Source organism: Pelecanus crispus, chromosome 3 (assembly GCF_030463565.1).
Source record: "Pelecanus crispus isolate bPelCri1 chromosome 3, bPelCri1.pri, whole genome shotgun sequence".
Classification (NCBI taxonomy): domain Eukaryota; kingdom Metazoa; phylum Chordata; class Aves; order Pelecaniformes; family Pelecanidae; genus Pelecanus; species Pelecanus crispus.
The window spans coordinates 95,150,800-95,165,429 of record NC_134645.1 but is presented as its reverse complement, the minus strand read 5'-3'; the positions used below and the strand labels follow the sequence as shown (position 1 = coordinate 95,165,429).

Sequence of the window (14,630 nt, the reverse complement as noted above, 5' to 3'; positions counted from 1 at the left end):
ATGGGACACTGTAGTGAATAAGTGAAGCTGTAACTTCAGCAAGCTAAATAAGGGACTTGAGCAAGAAGGAAGCTGCTTTTCCCACTTCATCCCTTTTAAATCAAAGATGCAAGAACTATATTAAGACTGTATCCCAAATAAGATAAACTGTTTATTCTGTTTGGAACCTTTGCCTGCTGAATGAAAGGGTATCAGTGGTGAAGGGAAGAGACAGCCCACAAGCACAGAAAAAGCACTGGTCAATTAAGAGCTGTCCCAACACAGGGTTGCCAAGAGTGAACGTGTTAAGATACTGCTGGTAGCACAAAGGAAGTAGCAAGGATTCTTCAGCCTTGAACAGGGAAGAACCAGTGATGCTATACAATGATGACTAAGTTAAGATTACTTTTAGTCTCAACCCCAAGAATTAAGCTATGTGCCTGCATTTTCACTAGCAAGGAAACAGATGGACATTTGTACATCACAAAGGGAGGAATGTTGATGAAATAAGAGAATGGAAAAGGGAAGTTATTCTTTTCCTCTCAGTTTTGAAGAGAGCTTATTGTTCTCCCACAAACCAGGGAGAATAGAGGTGTGAAACTAGCACATAAAGTAACGTCTCAGGTCCATAATTTGTTGTATGAGAACAGAGTAGTACCACCTCAATAATAAGTCATTCTGACCTGTTATCAACAGGTAGTACGAAAGACTTAAAACCTAGTTTTTAAGAAAAGTAAAAGACATGGGAGAAAGAAAAAAATCAAGCAAAATGAAAAATGATCAGTGAGTGTACCAGACAAACTTAGCAGACTTTCTTCAGTAAAATAACTGATTTTTTTTACACCAAGAAAATATAATTCATTCAACCTAGCCAGATTTCACAGCCATGGTACGGCACTGAAAACTTAGTTCAAATGGAACAGATTGTGATTAGTAGGAGAAATGCAGAGTAGGTAAACTTGCTAAAGAAAGAGTAACAGTTACTGGTTTTGGAAAGACAGAGCTAAAAGGATGCTATCAGTGAAGTTCCTCAAGCCAGGCATTTCTGTTAGTGACTACAGAAAATCTAAGAGCCTGTGGATGAAATGAACATTAAGAAATCATCACTGAGAACAGATTTGGGACACAGCAGAAATGATATTGACTGAAGCAATTAAAAGCCAACAGGACAAAATGCAATAGGTCATGAACATAGTAAGATTATCAGAAATAACTTACTAGCACACTTACTGCCAGAAAAAATAATGGAACTCAGTTTACACACAGTAACACTACACATTTCTATCATGCCTTCCAATGCAAGTTGTCAGCACTGTTTAAAAAGTCAGTGAACTAAACCTCTACTAGCCTTAGGTAGATAACGTTCTCTCCCATCCTTCACATTAAGAGACTGATGCAATTAGGTGGAAAAAGAGGGAGAAAGATCACTGTGTATTCATTGCAATGCATCACATGTAATGCAACAAAAAGAAAATTATAATCCTAAAATATACCAGAAGTATATCCAGAAGAGAAAAAGCACACATGCTAGACAAGCAGACAACGATAAGAACAAACTCTTCCAAAGCAATATACATTAATTTTTGCTTCCCATGTTCAAGATAAGTAAATTCTAAGTGGAACAGCTACAGAGAAATGTTTCCACTCATCATGATAATGGAAAAGTTAAGAGCTCACCTTCTTCACATGGACACTAAAGAAACGGGAAGGTTTTGTATGCATATACAAAAAGACCTTTAGCAGGAAGAGACCTACTCTACTTAAATGCATAGGAACAAATGAAAATTAGTTACAAGCAACATTCAAATGTGAAAACTGAAATTTAGATTCTAATGATCACAACAATGGCATGCTGGAACAGCTTTCTAACTAGCAAAAAAGCAAAGTTAACTAATTGTTATTAAAACATGTAACCTCTTTCCTGAGTGATGAAACTACATCATAGCTGCTCAATTCAAATCAGTCTCCGACTATTTTGAAGTTCCTTTGCAGGTTTGTGTTCTCCTTTGCTGGTTTATGTTCTCCTTTGCTTTAAGGAACAACCTCCAATCACAGCATGCTTCCATGGTAAGCCAAAAAAAAAAAAAAAAAATCTGCAGACTTTCTGCAAAGTTAGGAGAGGTTGCTGCAGATTTGGAGGAGTGGAAAAAGAACACTTAATTTGTATTAAGCCATTAAAAAAAAAAAAACAACCCCCCCAAAAAAACCAACCCAAAACAGAAAAAGGAAATCACCAAAATCAACAGGGCTTCCATACTGCTTCCAGAAGAGTAACAAAGGATCAAATGGTAGGAAGAGAGAGGACAAGAACTAATTAAATGTTTCTATCTTCCCACCATCCAAGTCAGTTATTCATTCCGGAATGCTGTATTTGTCTTGAAAGATAAACATATCAATGAAATCACCCACCCTATGGATGCCTGAAGTTATATAAAGGCTATATAACAAGTATTTACAGCTTTTTTTTTTTTTAAGGAAATTTTTCTTAATAAACATCCTGCAAGCTCAGTACTGGCTTGTACTTGGACTACCAGAGCATTATGCTGGCTTTGCTCTTCAGGATGTGCTCTTACGTACTACTCAAAGGTGGAACCTCTCAAAAATTTTAAAAACATTTCAGTAGGACTACACACCAATTCAAAAATAATCCATCTATAATCTTATTCTAAGTCATTCTGTATTTCAGATGACCAAAAATACAATCCCATATAATCCCAGCAAAACTCTTCAGACTTTATGAAGGCCACAACATAAGAAATAACCGTTTTTTAATCTCTAGTTAACACTGGAGATGACAATACATTGTCCACATGAACAAGCAGTATGCCTTTTCAGACATTAGGCCAAAAAATCAGCTCATGTGGCAGAAAATCCATGTACAGAGCATTCTGCTGAGCTGTCCTAGGTGGAATCTGATCTTCCATGTTGTTTTTCTGACAGGGACTCCAATTTTTTGATATACCAATATACCATTCAGGCTAAAACTAATCAAGTAGTTGTCAACAAAGATCTAGGTAGGCCATGCAGGTTTACTGATTAACAAAAAGGAAACAATGTTGTAACTGATATCATAATGCTTTTGGGCTTCAGAGTTTATCAGGTTGCACTGAAAGTAGAAGTAGCATTAGAAAGTAAGGAACTGCATCGCACAGATCAGTGAAAGATCAAACCTCAGAATATGGGGTAGGAAAAACATTAAGATACACAGACATAAGGAGGCATAGCATAGGAATTGCCTGTAATGAAGTGTCCACTGAAAGCAAAAAATAAAGGACAGTCAACAACCAGCTCTCTGAAGGAGCAGGAGCACACAGAAAAATCTGATTGCAACTTAGTAGCCTCTGCTTGATTGACAATTTGCAGGAAGAAACCCTTTTGACCTGAATCAGTTGCCATAACACTGACAGTAAATTCTAAGCAAGACAAGGATTAAACTGTACTAAAACGTTCAAACAGTCATTAACAGGGGATGTGTGTGTCCAAATGCACAAAAACTAGACATCGTCGCCATTATGAAATACATTCCTACTATCACCTCCACGGCGGTTCCCAATTTTTCTCACCGATTTATATAAAAACGTTAAGACGTGGGAAGAGGGCTTGGGGGCATGGAGGTGGGACAACCAACACAGCACTGCATCCAGATGGTCTGATTCTTCAACCACAGTGAGACTCTCCATTAACTTCAAGTAGGGTCAAAATTACACCCTCTACAATTTCCATTGTTGAAATCAGGAAAATTCTTGTGGGTTGCTTGAACTTGACCTTTTTATGGTCAAGTTTTGTCTATGACAATTTCAGTCACTGCTTATGCTAACAGCTTCAAATAAATCTACAATATATCCAAAGCTCACAAAGCTAAGAAATTGTTTCTATTAAAAATTTTTGAAAGATATATTAAGTGCCAGAAAGTTGGGGAAAATATATAAGCTTGAAAAAGAACTGTGCAATGCAACTACCATACATCCAATAGAAGTGATTAAAGACCCACTTGGAAAGAAACACATGGAACCAGGAATAGTACCAGACAACTTTACATTAATTAGCCAACCAGCTAGCTACAGACTTGGGGACAAAAAGCTCAAGACATTAGCTTCATCAGTCTTGTCCTTCTTTCTTAATGTCTATGTGGCCGAAACTTTCAACCTTAAAACCAACATGTGGGTTTTTGTGGTGTTTTTTTGTTGTTGTTGGTTTTTTTAAAATATAAAACATTTATCTGCATTACTAGTTTTACACAACATAGTTAGTATCTCACTATGAAAAGGCATATATTCACCATGGTAACTTCACATAGTGAATGTAAAGCAAAACTAGTACTAAGGTATCCACCTGCTTCAAGCTTTCTCACTGGATGCATGACTACACATTTTCAATTTCAAAAACAAGCTTAATGTTTTAAGTACAACTTTTGCTTTGTTATAATATATATCACTACATTTCCTGATTTTGTGCCAGCATTTCTGAGAAGCATAACCTGTTTCATTAAGACACCATTTGAAATAGCAGCAGCACTACTTTAGAGCTGTACATCTATAATCATCATATAACCAGAAGAGGGTGGCCTTACAAGTAGTATCTGCTTGCTGATTCTGCTACTCCATTTGTTTCCAAAGGCAATCAAATAAAGGAATTTCAGAGATCACCTTCAAAACAAGCATATCAAATCCATTTTTTGTTTCCTCAGCCCAAGGCTTCTCAAGAAAGAAGCAACCTGAAAAAGAAAACTAAGGACCAAAAGGAGTCACTTTTTTTTTTTTTCTTTACTATAGCACAGCCTGTCCTGGTGTGAATGGCTGTGTGGTGTTTAGCTGCCTGCTGGGTTAAACCACAACACAGTCCTAAGAGCTTGGGTCTAAACTTTAAGATAGGTCAGGAAATCAAGGGACCTAAAAATAAGTTTGTGAGTATTCTCAAACAAGTTCCAGTCTTTAGATCATGTGAAAGCATTACATACTTCACTGCATAAAAAGTCAGAACATAGTCTCATGAAAGCTACTGCAGCAGAGTGGTAGGTAAATAAGGTTTTAATGAGCAGTCCTGCATCATCACAAGATCCTTCCAACACATCTCTTCTTCTGCTTAACTTTTCTAGAGGTAACTGTTAGAAATACGGTCATGTTGTAATCCTCTAAGCGTGAAAAGCAGATACCAGAGTCTTATCTTCTCAGGTACAGACACAAATATCTTCTAGTGAAGTAGAACTCATTCTTCACAACTATTACTTCAGGAATACCCAGACATAACCACTACAGCTTTTAAAAAATGTCTGTCAACCTTTGTTTACATAATTGCCTCACTTCATGTACCTGACATTATAGAGATTAAAAAGGAAATTTAAAATTAATTGATAATGAATTTTAAAGTAACAATATATAGTCCTTTCTCTAAAAGTTAAATAACATTGAGAAAGGCATTATACATGTGTTCTTGGAAACTACATAAACAAGCTATGGTATTTCTTCCCTTTTCAGATATTTTATCTTTAATTTGTGGTAAAAAAAAATAGGCTAAGTTGGTCATGCTAAGTAGCTGGTCTTAAGTTTTGCTAAGAAATCCTGACCAGCTTTCTCAAGTACACCTCTGCATTTTTGTATTTCAGATAATAAGCACTGTCCCATCAAATTTGAGATGTCATTAGAGAAGCCAGCCCAAGCTTCTGGTCAACTTGGTGAGACAGTGTAAGACATTCAACGCTGTACAAAAGAAGTCATAACTGAAATAATTCTATAGCTAAGAAGTTTGCAGTTTCATTAATGTTTTTACCCTGCTGCAAGGCTACAAGCTTTTTTGGGTTTGGGGTGTCCCCCCCTCCCCCCAAGATTATTAACTTCTGCAGTACTTTCCTAACTCCAACCAAGAACATAAGCAAAAGATCAGCCTACAGCTTTGTTAGTTCCACTGATAAAGTAGCTTATGCCTGTTTGTACTGTATGTTCAACAACAGTTTATATTTAAGTACTTTGAAAAGCTTTTCAGTATCAAGAACTTCAGAGTTGCTGTTCCCCATTAACGTACTTGTTAAGGAGAATGATTACATTTAAGTTTTGATGTGACAATATAATGCAAAGTCAAAATAACTTTATCTTGCTGAAAGGATCCATAACTATTTACATAAGGTTCCAGAAAAGATGCCCTTTAACCTCTGAACTCCAAGAACAAAAACTTTTGTCCCCATTTTGCTCTTAGCTGCCACAAATTTTCTTCAGGGGGGGAAAGAAAAAAAAAAGAACAAAAAAGGAAATATAACTTTGGTTACGCAGTTAAATCCAGACTTCATCCAAAAATCTCAAGTAATTTGCTTCTGGGCTGACAATTTTAAATGAAGTTGGACATAATCACATCTTACTAAACTGATATTAAAATTGCAACTGCAAAAACTTTAACTTTTTAGAAAAATGACACTTTTCAATTCAGCTGCTTACACCGTACCTGTTTTAATGTATGGTTTTTAATAGATGGAAGAAACCATGCTCATCACACTAGTCAAATCTTTGAATAAGCTATTTAACATTTTATGAAAAAAAACACAGAAGTGTTTAAGTCCTTACTTTGTTTAAAAAATGTTCATATTTAAGATCTAAGTTTCATCATGTGTTACTAATTAATAAGCATATGGGAAAGAACACATGCAAGTCACAAGCTTCCTAGTTCCGGATACAATGCGTATTTACATAAAATGTAAGTAATGTATTTTACATGAAAGTGTGGGACTATTCATCATGAGCTTCCAACAGAAAAGCACCCAGAATGAAAGCAAACAGCTAGGGCTCTGGTACAGAGATCTAGATGAAAATAAGCCCCAGTTAAAAAAAAAAAAATTTTTTTTCCTAGGACACCTGAAAACCTGTAAGAAGCCTCATCCTACCTTACAGCAACTACAGCTATCAAAGATGACATTGTCCTTCTGGCTCTCAATGAAAAAGCATATCTTAGCCCCAGGATCAGGGCTTTTCAAAAACAGCCAAGAAATGCAACTGCACCCTACATCTTCTCCAACACTGATGCAACAGGCAGGTCAGCCTCCCCCTCAGGCTTTGCAATTTTAAAGTTTTGGTGGTTTTTTTTTTTCTTTTTTTTTCTTTTTTTCCTGACAGTTTCTGCAAAAGCAGGACAGAGGGCCTAAGAGCAACAAATGCTAGTTCAAGCAGTAACAGTTACACTGCCGTAAGAAATCATCTACTATTCTTGAAGTACCAATCTGGTTTCCGGGGCAAGCAACATTTACTCAGTGACACAGAGGAGAACAATGGTGTTTCTGGGAGAGATTAAAGCTTTTCTTTCACAAATGTAACAGAGTTAGTTGCCATTTCAAAGGAAGCTGAAGGTGGGAGAGGGGGACAACAGCTTCTGTATTTTTTTCTTCCTTCCTCCTCCTCCAAAAGAATCAGAAGGTTGCTTCAAATCATTAGTTTACAGAGCTCGAGTTGTAATACAGTTCTGAAATACACTCATAGTATTCTATACGCTCTGATGAAATATGCTTTGGCATTTAGAAAGAGACTCATCATCAAATTCACAACAGCTGCAGATACATAGTGTGACCTTTAAGTGTCAAAGGCTAAGGTGGCTTAGCCTTTCAGCAAGTCAAATAAAGTCACAAAGGTAGGAGGATTTTCAAGTATTCAGATCTGTGAATTTAATACAAGATCGTAAAAACATTCTTTTTGTATCAGTATTTCAAAGCATTCTTCAGAATACGATGAAAGGCCTAAGGCCGTCATTGCACTGAGCTCCAAGTGGGTTCCAGAACTACCACCCACCCAGAGCATGTTGCAAAGAACACCGTAATACATGACAGTGCTCAGAAAGACTGTCTTAGTGCTAAGGAAACATAACAAGAATCAGTCCAAATGAACTCTTCACAACCACTAAGAGGAACACATTAAGATCACAAGTAAGCAAAAGTCTGACCTTAACAGGTGTTCAGGCACAAAGGAGGCTGCCGAGGCACACAAATCATGTCGGACATAAGAAAGCCTACCACTGGCTATAGCAAAGCCTGACTTCTCAAAGATGCAACTCGCAATTAGAGTCAATCCAGTAAGACAGAAGAGCAACACCTAGTCATGAAAGATCTTTTGGTTTGGTGGTTTTTTTTTTTTTAAAATCTTTTGACCAGCAAAACCATTTTTTAAGGCATCAGTATTTCTACTTGATTAATTTCTACATTACACAAGGATTTCTTAAATGCTGTAAGGCTAGTCACTATCAACTAATACACAAGCTTCCCAGTGCAATAATTGCAATGCCTGCTTAAAAAAAAAAATCTGCTTAGTCAGGCATCAGAGTCAGGCAAAGCAAGTACATTCAAAGATACGGTACAAAAATCCAATATTCTACAGTGACAATGATTGTAAAAATGCCTGCTCTCCCCTAGTCTTTCATTCTTGATACCATAGCAGTTTTCATACTTTCAAGACGTACTTTTAAGTAACTGCAGTCACCATATGTTACTGCAACTGTTCATAAAGCTATGCCGTAAACCGAGAGAGAGAGCGAGAGAGAGAGAGAGAGAGAGAGAGAGAGAGAGAGAGAGAGAGAGAGAGAGAGCGCGCGAGAGAGAGCGAGAGAGCGCAGAGCGAGCGCAGAGCTACAGGCCTGTACACACCCTGAAATCTTTTAGGAATTTTTTTAATATTCTTCTACAGCGCAGCCCACTCACAGGACAAGAACTATCAGCTTTACCACAGGTGAAATGCACACTCTAAGGCTCCAGACAGAATGCCTTTTGCAAGCAGCCTGAATCAGCAGAGCTCAGCCATGAGAGGTACTGCTTAAAGGAAAGCATGCTTAAGGGAAACTACACAAGTCCAAAACAAAAAAATCAAAGGCAGCACCATAACACCACAAACCTGTTTGGGGTGAGACTCGAGGAACACCAGTACTTAATGTCCAAATTGCAACACCAACAAAAATGCGATCACCAAACCCGTGCATCCACCTAACATTATCAAGCTCCTCCTTCTTGATCTGGAAGATTCTTACGCCCCTGCAGTTTTCTTTTTCCCTCATATCTTCTCAGAATTGAGAAGCTTCTGCTTAAAGCCTACAGTAACTGCAAGTGTAAGGCTAAGCTGCAGCACATAGCATCCAAGTGCCAGCCCTGGCATTGCTAACAAACCAACAGTGGCAGGTCTATTAGGAAGCAACTTAGTGAGAACACCTGAAAGAAAACAGATCCTATGACAACAACTGAGTGATGTACAACTTTTACTTATGACCTAACAGAGCACTAAATGCTGCAAGTTCAAGACCTTGCCTGAAGCCAAAGGCCATTTCTACCACTTTCTAATTTACCTAGAACATGATTTCCATACCAAGAAAACAAGCCTAGAAGTGCCTAAACCCACAGGCTACAGATTCACGCCTCTCCACAGTGGCACAACTTCAACAGAAAGTTGGGAAAAAGTGCTGTCTGCACATTTACAGCTGAGATGCCCTCCTGGGTAAATGGCAGGTGTTGAATTGAACACCTTGCCACTGAGAAGAGAACAGAATCTAGGTCTTCCATTTCCCAGCTCAACAGCTGAGCATTAGTTAAGGCAATCCCGAAAGACGAGTGTCACCTGCTCCTGCACCCCCCTTTTAGGAGGGCAGGGACCTCGTCTCAGTTCTTGGAAAGGTGCCTTACCACACAAGGGATCCAGACGCCTCACTGCAGCTTTGAGTAAGAAACTGCATTTCAAATATATTTCTACGTATATTATCACGCAGTGGCTCCCGCTAGACAGCCCACCATTCAGTGTATTTTTTTTCCTTGGATCATCCACTACGACACCTAATCTCATACTGCTCAGTAAACTGAGGACTTGGTAGGATACTGTGTTCCACTTTGGAAACTAAGGACCATCAATAACTTAGGTACCACAACAGTCAACTCCTTCAGTGAATCTAGGCTCTGGGTAATGAGCCACAATTTAAACATTTACAAGGGCTTGTGCTGTCCTTCCGTACCAAAACCACTATTTTTGTGAAATATGTAAGGTCTGAACAGTTGGCTGTAGCAACCACTTAAGGTTCATTACCCTGGTTTCTGCAGAAGTATGCTAAATGCTTATTTGTACCTCAAAAATATAGCATGTGAAACTGCCCTAATATTACAACACCAAAGCCACAACCTCATTGATTCCTTGGAAAAACGAGTGACAAAAATACACTGAGAATGTGTTTTTCATTAGCAGCTGTATTAAGTCAGGACTGGCGGGGCTATTACACAGGCCACAAAACAAGTACCTGTATTTGCATGTGCGATTTAAAACCATCCCAGGACTTACTTGCTGCATCTCAAAATTGACTAAAAAGCTTTAACCCTCTGACTCTCTTGATATTTCTATGGCAAATTTCACTCACTGGGGTACTGAATACATTCCCTGAGTCTAGCTGACTCAAGTCACTGAATTAAGCCAGTTCTGAATGCCCATGAACTCCACCACAGTTAGGCGATACTTACATAACTAGTTCAAGTGAAGTGAAGACTACAGGTAATAACATGGAATATATAAAATATATACATACTTACTGAGACTAAACCCAAGTGTGTGGACAGTCACTTATGGGACTGAGTTTACTATTAATTATAAAGACCAAAATCTGGCAAACACACCAAAGATGCTTCAAATTAACTGTGACTGTGCCAACTGACTTAACAGCAAATCTTAAGTTTAAAAACCTGGGAGAGAATGTTCTGTAGGACCACCAGAGTCTCCCAGTGGCACCTATCTGTAACCAGCAAGGCATAAATAAACTTTCATTCCCCCATCTAAGTTAAATACAAACCAAAAAAGTGTATTTGGTTACTATGGCTTTGCAATTTCACACTCACTGACTGGATAAAAGGAATCTAGTTTCAGACTGATTGACACTGCTCGCATCCCTTGGATTTTGATTTTTTTTTTTGATGCTGACAATGAAGGAATTCAGGGGCGGGGCACAGGGGGGAATGACTTAAAAATACCCAACTCTACTTTATGAATTTGCCACAAGGCTTTAGATGTACCAAGCAATCCATCTAGGATGGGAATACCTGACTGGACTATCATTAAGCTAACAGTCATCTAAGATTTTGCTAATTCAACCAACACCCCCAAGGTCTGCAATTTTTTTTTTAAGGAGCTTTTTGTTATGACAAAGTCATCCAGTACTAGTTCTGGTACCACAGACACTGTTTTGACAGGCAGTGATGATAAGAAGAGTTTTCTGAATGGTAAAGCAGATCTTATGTCATTCAACTCTCAGGTTTGGTTCCTCCAGATGATGTTCCCTGACTGACCCAAAAGAACCCAACCTGTAAAAATTTCCCACCCCCTGAAAACAAATACAAACACTGCTTTTCAGAAGTACAAGATGACATATTGAGCAAGTCAATGAAGGTCACAGCGGTTATTGGAATAATTTAATAGTGGCTAATCTAATGATGTTCCCAGCTGATATGCCAGTTAGGAAACTGGGAGAAGACTGGCAGCTCTGTATGTATTCGTGCCCCCCCTTAGTAAACCAGAACACTTTAAGATTTGCAGAGGTGACTATGCAATCAAGTCTCATAGCCTAGAAGCATCTCCCCACCCCCCCCAATCATCTAAGAAAACCTCTAATTTCCACCCATGTCTTTTGAAGCATCAGACGTGGAGGACTGGCTGGTGAAATAGTCAGAGACTGTAGAGAGATGCCTTTTTTGCATACCTGGCTCATACGACTTATTCATTGGTTTGAGACAGACTGATTGCCAGATTTGCAATTCCCCTCACCTCACACAGCAGGCAGACTTTCTCACATTCATTTCTAGCATGAAGCACAGATTACTAGCTGCTGAGATCTTCTGATTGTCTACACACTTCTCTGAGACCAAAGATCTTAAAATGTATGTGATTTTTAACGCTTTTTAGGTGTTCGTGTTGCATTGCACCCTTGAAATAAATATTTCAGTTTTTCAGGGGGTTGCCTAACGTCACAGGCATTTATAATTTAGATTCCGATAGGTTTTAAATAGACTGGTCTTCTAAAGAGAAGATGAGCTCAGCCTCTTCTGACCTTAAAATTCCATGAAATCTATCATACATCCACTGTAAGTAGTAGTGGAAAGGCAACCTAACCATGCAATGAGAACATACACCTCAACTGGTAACAGTGAATAGCACTGAGTAATGAAGATCTGTACTCATAGCTCCAAGATGATTGTCTCAGACCCTTCATGAGTTCAGTTACAGAAATCAATGCAAAGGGAACAATACTGAACCTAGGTCAGTGCTAGAGGAGTCCAGGCTGCTCTCTCTCCCATTAAGCTTGGCAGAATTTCCTCAGAGACTTTATAAACTGTACTGTACATTGCACATCTCAAAATCTTTCTTTAGGTTCAGAGTGACCTTCCTGGCTTGACTTCATTTCTAAATGCCCCCCCTCCCCCCCCTTTTTTTTTTTGTGAGTAAATCTACGGCAGGTCTCTTCAGATGATCCTCTTTATGCTGGTCTCCAAGACTGCCATTCTACTATGGCTGAAGGCTGGATGAAGCCCATTTACCTACTCTCAGCATTCTCGGTGATTCTTCGTATTCTACAAAGACTTTTGTAATTTTCTCCAGGAGACAAAAGTCTGAATTGCACAACACATCATTACCTTTTTGAGGAAAACGATGTGTACAAAGACCCACTTAATATCAAGAAACAGATGGAAATACCTGTTGCACCCATCTTCCAGAAGAATTGGTTTAGTGCAGAACAGACCAAATTTGAAACCTGCATGTGGAGGAGCTCTACACAGAAAGGCTGACAGTATTCAGTCCAATGGGCCAAGGCAGCGTACAACAACATTGTATGAGATCAGGTGACTCCTGAAGAGCTTTAGCCAGATTAAGAATTAGTAATGCAAAAATAAACCAAGTTCCATCTTGGTTCCCCAGGCAGGAAACAGAGCACTAAAGGAGGGTCTCTGTCACCCTGTCTCTTATGCATGATCTCTGACAATGTAAACTAACACTCCAATTTCATGTGGATGAAGCATATAGAAAGATGACACTATGAAATACAGCCAAAGAAAAAGTTTTTACATTTTACAGATTTAATTAATCTTTGCCCCACTAAACTGAATAGGAATTTCTTTTGACTTCACTGGATGCAGGATCTTGCCCTATACGCAAATGCATGCTTCAAGATGGCCTACATAATGTACTAAAAGCAGAAAGTTTAGAAAGGTTGCTTTGGCATATCTGCATAAAGTACAGTAATTACCATGTTGAAGTAAGACCGGATTTTGACCCCTCTTGCCAAATCCCAAACTATGACATTTCCATCATGTCCAGCAGAGAAGAGAACTCTTGGATCAAATGGATGAGGTTCAAGTACAAACACTTCATCTTCATGTCCCTGAAATTTAAGATGCAGCAAGATGAACAAGAGGATTGTCTCAAATACTCACCCAGGAATCAACACGATAACACTAGCAGCTGCAACATTAATCTATGAAAGTGTCCAGCAAAGAACAACTACTTTGACCACACATTTGTTTTTTTCATAGCAGTGTATTATACTCTTTCCAGATGCAATTTTAGCATCCTAAGAAGCATGTCAAGTATGTCACCTTCACAACAAGTATGTCCTAATACTTTCACCATTATTTTAAAAGATTAGAGTCCACCATGTTCGGTGGTTTTGGTCTTAATGCTCCACAGATTTCAATTTGTTTAGGCAGAGAAACAGTTAGAAATTCAATTTAGACCCAGAAAGAATCAAATATGTAACTAAAAGTTAGAGAACATCTCCAAAATTAAGACTAAATTTTTAAGTTTGCATGAAATATTTCCATCTCCAGCAGAGCATCTAGTTACCTATTTTCTCAGTTTAAAAAAAAGTATCAGACATTAGTAAAAATGTTGCTTGATTTATTCTAGCTAGAAGACTATTTTTTTTGTACTCATGGAATGATTAGGTTGCAGAAGTCTCTGTGTTTAAACAGGGCAAATTTACCCATTAATAGTATTTCAAAACATTTGTCACATCAAATAAAGGTAAAACAACTGTTTCCTTCTCTCCTTCAAGATAGCACTTTAGGAAAAGGTCCAAAATTAGTTTCAGACATCCTGAACAGCAATGGCTATTTGCGATTTTAACGCTTCATTTTCTAGTAAGCAGCTGACAGACATCTCTATTACACTTCAATTATCCGTAAACATTTCTTAAGGCAGTTTTCAGACAGAAAAAAAAACATAAGGAAGAATTTTGATGATGTAGACGTAAATTTTGCATTCAGGACTGATAAATCAAGATGGAACACCTTACCATGAGAATATGAATGAGCTGGCCAGTGAAAGAATTCCAAACTTTCAGAGTCATGTTATTTACTGCAGTTATAACAGAGTTGTCATGGCGGTCCCATGCCACCATGGTCACTTTCAGCTTTGTGATTTTATCTTCAACTCCTTGTAAACTTTGTCTAAAACAAAACAGCAAAAACATTTCAAAGCAATTCTAGTTTGCCAAAACATTTTTATGTCCCTAACAAGTGAAAATACTTCTGCATTTTGCTTTATTATTAAGAATAGAAGCATTACTTCTTCAAGAAACTGGAGAAATGAAAGATGTTTTCCGTTATGTAGCACATACATTGTAGATGCTTAAACAATGACTATAGGATCCTCTTAATTTTTTAAATACGCTGA

At 38.1% G+C, this 14,630-nt stretch overlaps 1 protein-coding gene across 3 annotated transcripts in view; it reads right to left on the bottom strand.

Moving 5' to 3' along the window:
• PHIP (PHIP subunit of CUL4-Ring ligase complex) overlaps positions 1-14,630 on the bottom strand; it is a 119,198-nt gene that overhangs the window by 59,462 nt on the left and 45,106 nt on the right. For all 3 annotated transcript variants that reach the window (XM_075708380.1, XM_075708381.1, XM_075708382.1), the window contains 2 exons: positions 14,251-14,404; positions 13,204-13,338 (listed from right to left, as the gene is read on the bottom strand). In XM_075708380.1, the coding sequence (XP_075564495.1) occupies positions 13,204-13,338; positions 14,251-14,404 (289 nt within the window). The remainder of the gene's footprint in view (positions 1-13,203; positions 13,339-14,250; positions 14,405-14,630) is intronic.